The following is a 14,487-nucleotide window of genomic DNA, read 5'->3' as shown; positions in this document are numbered from 1 at the left end:
CTATGATACTACTCTAGTAATGAAAAATAATTTTTGAATTTGTATTTTGTTACAAAATTATGAACACGGACACACAGCTAGAGTTTATTTTTATAAAAATTACCTATTGCTTGTAAATATAAAAATATATAATACACTAAATTTAATTAACTAACTAGGATAGACACAACTTCTTAAATAAAAAGTTGATGGTTGGTTTACCAACAAACCAAGATAAGATGTAAAAAAAAAATAAAGTAAACATAAAAATGTTAGAATTATATTTATCTTAAATTTCTGATAGGAAAATGAATAAAAAAATAATAAAAAAGTATACGAAATAACAAGAGTACTCATTCTGAAAAGGATCAGTAACATATGTAGGTACACATAAATTACGTATATATTTATTTATATTAATAGCCAGTCCTATATATATAGCAGTGTGAAATAATAACAACATTGCAGGTATAAATAATATGACGTTCTAATAAAATAGATTTTTATTTTTAACGAATTATGCCTCAAATGGTCAAATAAATATTATGCGAATTTCGAAAGAAAAAATCAGATGGTTCAATATATACATATTACATACCCATAAAAGTATATCTTTATATATAAAGAGACTTGTCCTGGGTGATTCATCAACGCCCAGACCAAGCCGCTGGGTCTAGAGACTTGCAATTTTGTACAGAGGTCCCTTAAGCAATGTATAGGCGAACTAAGAAAGAATTTTTCAAAATTCGAATTTTAAAGGGTTACTTAAACGGGAATTTTGAGATTTACGATGGAAATTTTTGTTTATAAATGGTTGCTTTAACAGCTTGATTTTTTGTTGACACATTAATCACTTTATTATTACAGCTAATTCTTCTTATTATTATTAAATAACGCGTCTTCGTATATGCACACTTACAAACTTTATGTACGGTAACTACGGTTTTTTCTAAATAGTGAAATGTATTAAAATAACATAAAGTCGTAAAATATCCTACGCATTTACGCATACACAAGGATAAGGTGTTTTACTTATTATTTTCGAATATTAAATTGGAGCACCTATAATGTTACTAAGAAATCGTAACCCACCTAAATTATATAATGGAACTAGATTGAAAGTTAAAGCTCTGCAAAAAAATGTAATAGACGCCATAGTTATCACTGGGTGTGCTAGAGGAAATATAGTTTTAATCCCGAGAATAACGTTGATTCCAACTGATTATCCCTTTGAGTTTAAAAGAATACAATTCCCACTCAAAGTTTGCTTTGCTATATGATTATTAATAAGTCTCAAGGACAATCATTGAGCATGGCAGGGATTGACTTGAGAGAAGAATGTTTTTCACATGGACAGTTCTATGTCGCATGTTCTAGAGTTAGCTCTGCCAATAGTTTGGTTATTTAATATTTTAGCCCCAAAAGGCAGTACAAAAAATAATATTTGTAAAGAGGTATTGAGATGAATAAAATATGTCAATGTAAATATTTTTTTTTTTTGGTTTTTATAACACCATAGGTAATGTATATTTTTTTGCGACTTATGATTGTGACAATACATGGGCAACCTAGGATCAACATATCTAAAAGCAGCCTGAAATAAAATATATAAAAACTGATAAAATAAAAGTTATAGTAGGTAACACAAAAAACTGTACACAGGCGAAGTCGGGTTATTCAGCTAGTATATATATATAATTATATATACATGATAATTTTATAAATGAGTCATATTAATATATAAAGAATGAAGGTCTGATTTTTCGAATTTTTAAAAAATACTTAAAGTTCATATTTTCAAATTCTTAATTTTTTTGTATTTTGTATTTTAAGGAGTATATTGCGGATCGTGAGGTGTAGAAATACAAATTACTGTTTTTCAAATGAGAGAACTATTTTGAGGAATATCGTCCGATTTTATAATTGAGAAATTACTTTCAAAGTTAAAAGTTTGAGTTCAATACTTATCAATTTCCAAAAAATGTCCACAAAGGAATTTACAATAAGGGAAGCTATTTAATTTAAATTCAGAAGTTTGTATCACCATAGAACACTGCTTAAATAGTAAGAAAAAATATTAAGTTTGAAACTTTTATGGGTTTTTATATAGGTATTTAAAGAATCAAAAAATCGAAATTCGAATAAATTAATTATAAAATGAAAAAAAGAGTGAGTACTGAGTATGCTTAAGGTGAATCACTCTATATATAAATTACAGATTCGAAAATTAAACAAGTGTCTGTGCACGTAGGTACAGTTTATAATATCTATGTCCAGTATACTGTAATTGACAGGGTTGCTTCGGTGTAACTGTAGTAAAATTCTAGATGATAAAACAATGGTCGTCTTTTTGTGACTAAATTGGTTTTGACTAGCTCACGACTTTTTTCATTGGTATACCACACAGTGATTGGTCCATGAAGTATACTCGTAAATATAAGCAGAATAAACGCCGAGTTCACAGTTGTGGTAAGTTTACGTTCGTTTATACACCCCAGTTGTATACGCACACACAGTTCTTTAAAAATACTTCCCCTCTTCGTGTTACATGTGTAACGAATAACGGATATGATTTATGCTTACGGGTATATCACGACAACGGGGCTCTATGAAATAGAGGTATAAATGAGGTGACAAAGGTCCAATTGCTGTACGCGTATTATTATATTATATTATTATATTGTATAGACGACGCGGATACGAGATTATACCATATTATAACAGATTGTATCAGATTTCAATTTAGCCTTAGGATTTTTGCGTTACTCTGTACTACAAATAATATAATTTGTGTATGTGCATACACGCATACAGAGTACAGACTGCATGTGCATGTACATGTATCAAAATCTCTCTCTCTCTATACATATATATATATATATATAGTAAATATATAATTAATATACATGGTTAACGGTGGGAGGATATAATATTATGTTTATATGAATGCACAGGATATCCTATATTATATACATAAGAGTACGAATACATAAAAATATACGTTATAACGCGAAGCTATTGTTATTGAAAAAGTCGGTCATAACTCATAAATTAATTTCTTGTATATTTATCGTGGATTTATTCATTAAACACCGAGTAAGACATAAGTGCATGCGGTTGTGGAGAATGGAGATTTTTTTTACAGCTATTAAAATAAAATAATGTACCTAAAATCTATATGATATGATTAATATATTAATTTTTTATTATATAATTATCCGTTGTTGTAAATAATAATCAGTACGTCAGGTTAAAGTCATATAGTTTTTTAATATTGTGAATATAAATAAATTAAACACGAACATTTAAATCTATACTAATACTTAAGTATACTTTAAGAATATTATTATATTTGTGTGTTTGGAAATGTAAAGGTACACTATTTTATAGAGCGACATTATAACATTTGAACCATAGATAATTTTTTATAAATGTACTTTATATAAATCGATTTTTTCAACGACTAAGGACGTTTACAAGATTTTGTTACGAAACCTATAAGCCTCGGGGAAAACTTTATTGACCATCTAGGGATTTTTATATGTTTCCACTTCCCCATATATAGTAATTATAAAAACATTATTTAAAAATCTCAATGAGCTCAGCAATGCCCTTCTCTTAATATTCCCTTGTGTCGACCTGTCGTACATGTTATAGACGTTTGACATTTTAACAATTTATATTAAATAGGTTTAGTTATTCAATTATTATGCTATTTTAATTATACAAAGGAATAGTTTATCTGACAGTTTAGTCAGATAATATACATTTTTGTATTTTTAAAATAAGCGAGTCTATATCATAGTATATATTCTTTATATTTTATAGGTATATTTTATAAGTTTATAACCAGGAAAATTATGTAATTCTATTGTAGATTTTATAATTAGACATTTTTTTGTTAATAAATATAAACAAGTATAATAAATATGAAAGTTATAGTGACAACAGCTGGACTTAAATATAATTTAGTATTGATATCGTTTTCACAAATGCCCATTTCAACATTAAATATAAGTACGGTGTAGTTCTATTATAATTTATAATATATATATAGCAGAATACTATAATAATTTCCTTATGTATCAAGACACATGCATATTATAAGTTCATTATGTTTTATTTCTCCTATTATAATCGATTTTATAAAATACACTTTTGTAAATATAAATTGTATGGTATACGAATGTGTGGCGTATAGGTTATATTATATAAATGTTATAACTTTATAAGTTAACGAAGTTAAAAAATGTTCGTTAAATTTCCCTAGAGACGTTCTTTAAATAGGAGGTAGCAAATTTATATAGCGATACCATTTATCTTTTAATACAATGTTAGGTTACGTACCTCTAAAATTTCATCACCGACCCGCAAACATCCGGACTTCGCGGCCGGACCGTTGGGATTTAATCCGCACACCATAACTGCCATTTTTGTTCGGTCCTTGTGACCGGATAAACTAAGACCTAGACCGGAACCAGGAGATCTCTCTAGCATTACTACCAACACCTCGCTGATGGAACTATCGCACAGATTTCCATACTTTTTCTTCGCTTTGTCTAAATATATATATACATAAAACAGTAATTAATGATAATAATATAATTATTATTATATATTATATTTATTATTATTTTTTAATAATAAAATAATATATATTCTATGCAACTTATGAAGAAATTGATATTTTGTGATTTTACTAAGTATTGTTATTATTAGTTTATTCATTAAAAATTAAATAACAAAATAATTTCCCAAGAATTTCTACATAAATAGGTAAATATATGATACTGAACCAATAGTTAATTACTCATAAGAGAATAAAGTTAAGTATAGTATTGCACAGTGTACAGTGTAGTACAGTGCACCATAGTTGTTCGTGGTATTTACTGCCATTCTACTTAATCTATTCGTATGACAAATGAACAATAATGACAATTATAAATAATAAATTATGTATTTTCAAACGATTAACATATTATCATAGTAAGTTCGGTATAAATTATACGTTTTACATGTTACTTTAAATTTTCTTTTAAAATTGTCTTGCACAATGTGTGCAACTGGGCACTTTTAACTATTGAACAGAGTATAGTACAGTTTAACCAAATCTAAGTACAATATTCGGTGACCAAGTCAACGGGCTATAGGAAAAATTCTAAATGTTAAGAAATCGACATTATAATTTATATGCTTGTAAATTGTAACTAACATTATTATTGTGGGAGCTGATCATTGCCAATTACGGTAATATTAGTTAAGTTTAAGTACAATTTTAAATGAGAGTGTCAAATCTAGAGCAGTGGTTCTCAATCTTTTTAGTACCACGACCCAAATTTCCCCCGAAAAAGCTTTCACGACCCACATTGTTTCACTTTTCAAAAAGTAGAAAAAAAAATTTATATCATATAAATATGTGTATAAATTTTTATTAGGTATTTAGTATGAATTATTATTTATTACCCACGTCATTATTTGTACTTTATCGCTATAACAATATATAAGTATATTTAATAATATAATAATATATTTAATATTAATTTAACATAAATTTCTTGGAATCTATATTATTCAAAACAATTTTCGCGACCTACCAAAAATTGACTGACGACCCACACTTTGAGAAACGCTGATCTAGAGCGTAATCACGGAGTAATCGCGATCTATGTAATATATAGCCTTTTTTATGGCGTCATAATGTTACTCAGCAAAAATAGTGGCTGAAACTGCTGAAAGCGTACTTCATAGGTGCTTCGAAATTTTTTGACAGTTCGACTAGCAATGGCATTGGTATTGGGATACGAAGATTTATCGCTATTTGTATATTTATGGAAGTGGTAGTTGAAATCCGATTCCTTATTTATATAATTATAAAGTTTTAACTATATTATGTAATATGTTTATTAATGATTAAATAATAAGATATTTTGGTTTAATAGATTATATGTACATAGAACTATTTTCAAAAAATTATTTCACTTCGAAATATGAAATTAAAAATATAGGTGATTGTTTGAAAACACCACAACTGCTATTACTGATAAGACTGTCTGACTGCAGAAGGACCTCGAGGACCATTGAATGGGGTATTTACTTAGCGTATTCGTTCATTTTATAACACTATACAAGTATAATACAACACTATTGTATATCGATCGATTATTATCGTTCAAAATTTAATTCATTGATGTGTGCAGAACAATAGATTAATTAATTACGCCAATTTATCAAAAAACAACGAGCATCGCGTGAAAATGTCCATTATTGTTGCGTCGATGCGAATAATAGCATCCGACGGAATTTGCAGTGTCGGAACACAATATGCGATATGATGTTTTCTGTTCATGTACGAAAAACCCAAGAAATATATTATACTAAGGCTTCTATAAACATGAACTTTGAAAATCACAGCATTGGGTCTTTAATTTCAATTATATACGCATAAAGCTTATAAATTAATCGCCAATATTGCATGATCTGCTATGAATGAAAAGCAAATAAGCACAACTACGCATATTTACAATGCGCAATAATGAACAAAATTTTATTTGTATACTTATATTATATAGTCGTGGATGAATTCTGTCAATATTCTATTTCAATTTATTGATTTACAGGCAATTACTAAGTTCAGTTAATTAATACACCTACTCCTAAGAATATAATTTAATAATCTTGTAAAGTGCTTTACACATGTTATTTGTTAACATTATGTACTTTATGTTGACGAACGGTGAAAGGGTAGGTAAATAGAGCAAAGCCCTTCACAACTAATTTTCAAGCGATAAATCGTAGAGGCGTCAGTATAGTAGTATTTCAACACTATATTATTAAATGATATTATTTCTTATTTCTAAAAATTCGGTACTATTATCAATTATTGTTTGGTTAAATTAAATTTTAATTTGTAAAATACTAATAAAAAAAAATTGTGTCTATAAACGTTTTACATATATGTAAAACATCAAGACTTCAATATTTTTAACGAGCTATGTCATAAAAATATATAGGTACTTATACATATTATAAGTTCATTGTAATAACTAATAACTTGTACTGTAACATGCAACTTTTTATTTTATTATAATTAGTTATTAATTATTTTGATATCAAAGTGAAGTAAATAATAAAATCGATAAAAGTTTCATTTCGGTAACCATACGTGGAGGTCTATTTTTGTATTGTATCTAACCATTGTATAATAATAGGATCAACTTTATTATACGTAGGTTATTAATTTAAAAAAAACTAATTGTATATTATAATATTTATTTTAATATAAAAAAATAAAACGATAAATGTTGAGTATTTTGTATAATTTATGTACAATAGACAATTTGATAAAATTTGTCTCCAAATAGGCTTTATACAAGGAAAACACAATAATTTTTTGGCCAAAGGGAAACCTTCCCATTATACAACTTATATGATGTTAACAGAATGTTATAAAAATACATCTATGATATCAAAATATACAACATCCCATCCTACATGGACTAATAATTTGACCTAAATACAGAAAACATCAAAAATATAATTACCTATAATATAACCTATCCTTCTTAAGAAAAACTGATCTAAGCTATACATTCTAATTTAATTAATGAACAATTATATTAATATAATAATTAAAAAGTTAAAACTAGTAAGTTATTTGAATTATACAGTTAGGCACAACTTAAAATAAAAAAACATCAGCGTATATAATATACATCATATAGGTACACATCTTTATGTATTTATTTATTTTTGTTATTCCACATGTCATGTATAATGTATATGTGGCATACCACATAAATATTACTCAATTTTGAAAAAGTAAAATTTTGCATAAATCATAAATATTTTTATGAGGCCTATACACTTAAACGAAGCGTCGGCTTTAATAATTAATAAACCTATAAGCCTAATAAAATGATTTCAATTGAGAATATAATATAGCACAATTCATCCAACATAATATTATTATAAGTATTATACTATATAGAGATTAGAGAGGATCTGTTAGGGGCGTCCGTCATTTTTTTTTTTTTACAAATGGGTGGTACGATAAAAAGTTTGGGAATCACTGATCTATACTAATATCTACAATTGCACTTACTGGTAGTTATTTTTTAAAATTAAGCATCGATTATTCATCAAATGTATAATTTGACAATATAATATTTCCTGTTATTTGAAATAGTTATATGCACTATGCCACTATGGTATATTATTATTGTGTTTTAACACGACATTCTAACTTTAAACTGGAGTAATGCATATTTGATATGAATGTAATCAATACTTCGTACTGATAACATAATTATAACAAATTATGCATTTAATTAATTCAAATATTAAATAATAAATAATATTCATAAATCAAACAACTATTTGATTTGAACAGAATACTATTGAAAATGTTAATTATATTAAATTAAAAATACAACGAAATAAATCAATAAGAATTAATTCATTGCATTTTATAAGTATTATATTGTTGCATGTAATAAATGCTAAAAATCTATTGTTTTTATTATTTTTAATTTTAGTAATTTAGAATAACTATAAGCTATTTTTATTTTATTTTACCTTTTTATACCGTTGTACTATATGTACATGGATATTGACTTAATAGTAGGTAAATGGAATAATATCATAATTATTTTTTATATGATTTTGTTTATAAAATTTAGTTCAATTCATTATAAATATTATAAAAATTACTAGTAGTAATAAAAATAAACTAAAAAATATCCTTAAAAATAAAGAGTTTTTTTTTGTATTTAATAATTTATCACTAAATTTAAATTTAACACGTCGATTAAAGTGACCTATTCAATGAAGATGATACCTACACTTAAAAGTCAAAACCTACTAACCAGCAGAACGACTTCCGCGTTTTTTCCTTTAATAATTTATAGAATAGTTAATTTTTAAGTATTTTTACATTTTTTATTTCTCTCGAACATTATTAGATATCACGAACTATAATATAATATGTATAAGTATGCACTTAATACTAAACTATAAAGCATACTTGAATGCCATCTTGAATCATTTAAAAGCTCTATATTTATAAAAACAACAACATGGCGATATTACAAAATAATATTATGTACCTATACTACACTTCTACAATAAACTATAATTTAAAAATACATATATTTTTAATTTATTGATTAGATAAACATTTTCAAGTATATATTTAACTGTGGTATATTGTTTTACATTTTGCAAGGTTAATACTAAATAGTAAATACGCATAGAATACAATATGACCCGACGCCACGTACCTATGTTTCATGTATTGAGAACCTAAAATGAATCGATTTTTAGTTACGCAGCAGCCCTTAATAAAAAATTGATTTATTTTAAAAACTCAAAATGTATAAAATGAACCCTCGAAGTTAGTAAAACGTTGTTATAAAAAACTACAATAAGAAGAAATTTGTATAATATATTTATCCACTCTACAAAATACATGTGAACTGGTTATATTTTTATAGACACCCAAACGATTTCTAGTATTTACAAATAGTTTTTCAACGGTATAAAAACTAACTACCTAGGCTAAAGAAAAAGACAACGCTGGAAAATATATATTAACATGGGAAAGTTATATTTTACTAAATCCTTTTTAAAATGATCAAAAATCAAACTTTATTTAGTCGATCAAAGGTCCTTTTTTGAAGACAAATATAATTAGATCAAAATATAATCATCAAATATTGCCAGGTCAAGATAAAAAAAATCACTCTATACATACAGGGCTCATATTTTAATACTAAATACCTACTAAATTATATCGAAAAGTATGAATGCTTTAAGAAATATTTTATTCGCATAATTTGAATTTATTATACTCACAAACAATTTAAAAAGTTATATTTTTAATTATCTTTTTTTGTTTTACACCTTTTGAACAACGAAAAACATTTTTAATTTCACATAATTAAAGCAGAAAATTTTTCTGTAATTTTAATATTTAAAAATTAATAAATTTATCGCTTCACTTAGAATCTAAAATTGAGTATCAAACTAGTGGTTAATTAGTTATAACTTATAAGTTTATTATTTCAGCTTTAGTTGAGTAAAGTAGATTAGTACATCGTAAAATGTTGGTCCACTACTACTATTACTATAGTATTATTATTTATTGCATAGCCTTCATTCATCTAAACTTTGAATACTTACCTATAACTTATAATTAACTAAATACTCTCTTTAGAAATTCAATTTTTATACATTATAATTTTCAAAAAAAATATTTTACATAAAATATGAAACTAAAAATGTATGCTACCATTGAAAAGGTAAAAACTTAGATGGTCAAATTTATTATCAATTGTATTTGTGTTATTTAAAATTGACAATTTTTGGTCCTCGTGTAAAAAAGTTAAAAATCATAAATTATTCTAGGTACATAATAAGTTCATAAAATGTGTTACAAATGTTAAAATGTTTAGCATAGTTTAAAAAATGATGTATTACTAATAGCTTTTATGAGTGCTTATTAGTTATTATTAATTAGCAATACTTAAATAGTTAAACTTCAATTTTTTTTTTAAATTAAGGCCTACTTTACTAGCGATATAAACATGATACCCTGTATAAAGTAAATATAAACATATATATATATATTTATACCATGTATTATGTATATATAATACGTACTTGCACATATACGTTCATGCGCGCGCGCGCGTATGTGTATATATATAACAGTAGTGGTTCAGAGGATGCGACGACGCATGAATGACCCGCATCCCGAACGTATCGATTATACAAAATACCGCGCGCTACTGTGCGTACACCTACCAACCACTTCCTCATCATCCAATTTTATCGCTATCAAGCAGCAACCCTCCCCCGGGCTCGCTATCCCTTTACTGATCGTCATTAAGTAACAATTCCTAACTGGCCTTGGATAAATCCTTCACAGGAATATGTGAAGCACGCACATACTTCGATCGGAGCACAGATATTATTGTACCAAACCCATATCCTGCAGATACACAACATGTAGGTTATTACTATTATTATTGTTTTATATTATTATATAGGTACGTTATTGTGTCCTCAATAGTTGAGTGCAAAAGTTAGTCAATAAATATTGCAAAAATCTTAAATAATACAGCCACTAACAGGTTATTATGAATTATCTATAGTACACTTACATATAAGTACCGCATATAACGTATAGAATAAAGTTTATTATTATACTCAGGACATTAAAAATATATAAGATACAATTTCCGATGAGTCTTATTTTGATAAAAAAAATTTAATGTCATTAATAATGATACAAAAATCCTGTATAAAGAAATAAGAATTTAAAACTAAGAATTAATAAATTTAATCACATTTTTTTAAAACAAAAGTTACCGGGATAATTTTTTTCGGAAATTGCAGGGTGCATTTTCTTGAAATACAAAATAGTATGTAAAAATAAAACCCAAATAATAGTTTTATTTTTTATTAGTTGATATAAATTATGTTTTACACAACAATTTGTACATGAATGATATCATGTGAAAAAGTAAAATCCTACAGTATAATTTATTATTATAATAATACAAATGAAAAACGGAAATAAAAAGTATTTCGTGACTTAATAAATAAGAATAATAAACACTTAATTTAATAATATTAATAAATATTATTAAGTAGGTAAACACAATAAATTAAAACTAATATACTGGAATTATCTATTATTCATTATCATTTATGTATTCTTTTTTTAGCATTTAACTGGATTTTTTATTCATGATTTTTGTCTATATATAATATAATACAACAGAAAAATAAAAACTATACTTGCAGTTATTCAAACAGCATTTTCCTTTCAAAAATGCTTTTTGTAGTGAAAACATATAATAGATTACTTTTGTAGATAACATATTGGGCATGCCCTAAGATATATTTTACGGTGTCATATTTTATTTCTGCAATTTTCATTTTAAGTCATATAGTCAATAATCAATATTTTTCATTGAAATATCAAATAAATTTGATGTATTAGACCGTTCTAACGGAAGCTTACATAATTTACTAATGAAAATTGGAATTGATACAAGTTTTCGTCATGCGAAGGTTGGGTAATTTTCAAAAGAACTTATTATTTCGTATAATTGACGTATAATAGGTGCATATTATGAATACATACAGCGACGGATAAATGTAAAAAAATGTTGTAAAAACTATAAAATAAAACAAGAAACATAATATGGTTAGGTCTAATTTTTTTTAATACAATCATCGGTGACCTCGCGGTCATAGAACAAAATTATTCGTATATACATATCACATATAGATTCCGATCTCTAAAATTATTTATTAGTTTGGCTCTGTATGTATATTATATTGTACAGTATACAAATAAACGTGTTTGAAATTATACGTTCTACGATAACATAATTATTGTTATTATTTTTAAGGAAGATTCATGTTATAATACATCAACAACATACAAGATAATATGTAGTAATAACACACACGTGTGTCGAATTGTTTTAATAAGGCACAGACAACAATGTAATGCGCGGCAGCACCAGAAGTATAAATTACAGTATATAATATATAATACAAATATCGTGACGAAAGGTGTTTTGGCGTTCGTATTCATTGGTATCGAAATTTGTTATTGCGCAAAACCGATAAATAACAGGATAGGTATTATACACGGCAATTTAGTCAAAAACACACATAATATACGCGTGTTTAGGTATATAATATAGGTAATACAAGGTAGCAAAACAGGTAAGTTAGTTTATGTTGGGTACCTATAAATACACGCCAAGTATACGTACTGCTGCTGTTGCACGAGCGATTTGTCATTAAAAACGAGAAGTTCTATTTAGCTAATAGTCTTCGTATCTCTAAACGTCATGCCCGATTAGTTATTAGCGCGCTTTCAATCATTTTCAAGTGGCCATTAATTAGAGTTTATAATAATATATATTATACATATTATATACGCACGCAGATGTACGTCTTCAAGGTTCCGCGTGAATAAATACGCGCTCAACATATTATATGCAACTATATACAAGTAGAAAACATAATTTTTATCATTTGCACCTTCGTTTTTCGCGATGTGTACTATCTAATAAACGCACGTGCGTAACTGTACTGCAGCAAAGGTACATCGGCTAACGTTACTTTTTTGATTTTTTCAAGTCCTATAAGACAAACAAATTCTGTATTTTCTACTTTTCTAGTCTCCACAACGGCGAAGTGATTGAGAATAAACAATATATGTCCCGTATATTAAAAAAGTATTATATGCGTAATATATGTATAATATACTATATAGGCATATATAAATTTGAACTGCCGCAGTAACTTTTGCGTGTCCTTTCGTGATAATAATATTTAAAAAATAATTAAGTCATCACATTATTATATTTTTATAGAGACCGAGCTATCGCAATTTTCAGACTGGTTTCAATACGTTAAGATAATTTCGTACTCAATACATATAGATTTATTTAAAATTATTAATTGATGATATGTAAAATAAATAAATAAAAGCTATACAATTTATACCGTATAATTTGCTTTAAGTACGACCTCGTATGAAGTTAATAATTATTATAAGCTCATCTGATCACATTATAAATGCAATCGATTAGGTTTACACAGTTTTGGTTGATTTAATATTATATAATATTACATAATATTAATGAAATAATGTATATCATTATTGAATAATACATAATATATATTATTCTGGTTTTTATTTTTTTTTGAAACCATACCTATGCAAACGTAACGAAAAATACTTTATTCGCGTTCGTCTATTATTCTATGATTAATAATTAAATTGTTATAGTATATTACACTTAGGTTTAAATAAAATAATTATTTTTCTTATCACATGGAATCCTAACCTAACCACAAATAAAGTGTTATAATTTATAATATACAAACAAAGATTTTGTTATAACTTACAAGTTTGCAAAATTATTAAAATAAAACATATGTTATTGTTTCTTTTTTTTTTGTAAATAGTCAGATCATAAAAAGTCAGAAAACATAAATAGAGAATAAAGATTGTTATTGATGTTGTACATATTTTGTACTATATACTTTAGATAATAAACAACTTATTAATTAGAATAGAAATGTAATTAATTGGCTCATAATAAAACGCATATTATTAAAATATAAAACTGTATGAAAATAAATCGAAATATCTAATATGAATAATTCGATGAAATCGTAAATTATTTAAAAAATAATAAACGCGTACCTATATACATAATACATAATAATATAAACCTTCGTCCTATATAATATATTACAATTATTATTACATAGACATTAGACAAATATCAAAAGTAATTGACAATGAATGACTTTCACGTTTTTATGAGCTACAAAGTCATCGAAAATCAGGGGAAAAAGATGATGTTGACTATAAGTTAATAACATCCAGTTGTCCTCCAAATACAATTCCATATAAAGCAATTATTTTTTTCACGTATGGTGTATATTTTTTCTCGATAACGAATTTTAATG

At 26.1% G+C, this 14,487-nt stretch overlaps 1 protein-coding gene across 5 annotated transcripts in view; it reads right to left on the bottom strand.

Annotated features, from left to right (window-relative positions):
- Positions 1 to 14,487, bottom strand: part of LOC114126161 (multiple PDZ domain protein-like) — a 67,869-nt gene that overhangs the window by 24,815 nt on the left and 28,567 nt on the right. For all 5 annotated transcript variants that reach the window (XM_050203681.1, XM_050203679.1, XM_027990045.2 and 2 more), the window contains one exon: positions 4,327 to 4,538. In XM_050203681.1, coding sequence (XP_050059638.1) covers positions 4,327 to 4,538 — 212 coding nt within the window. The remainder of the gene's footprint in view (positions 1 to 4,326; positions 4,539 to 14,487) is intronic.

This window comes from Aphis gossypii, chromosome 3 (genome assembly GCF_020184175.1).
Source record: "Aphis gossypii isolate Hap1 chromosome 3, ASM2018417v2, whole genome shotgun sequence".
NCBI classification, from domain to species: Eukaryota; Metazoa; Arthropoda; class Insecta; order Hemiptera; family Aphididae; genus Aphis; species Aphis gossypii.
This window is presented reverse-complemented; position numbering and strand designations above follow the sequence as displayed.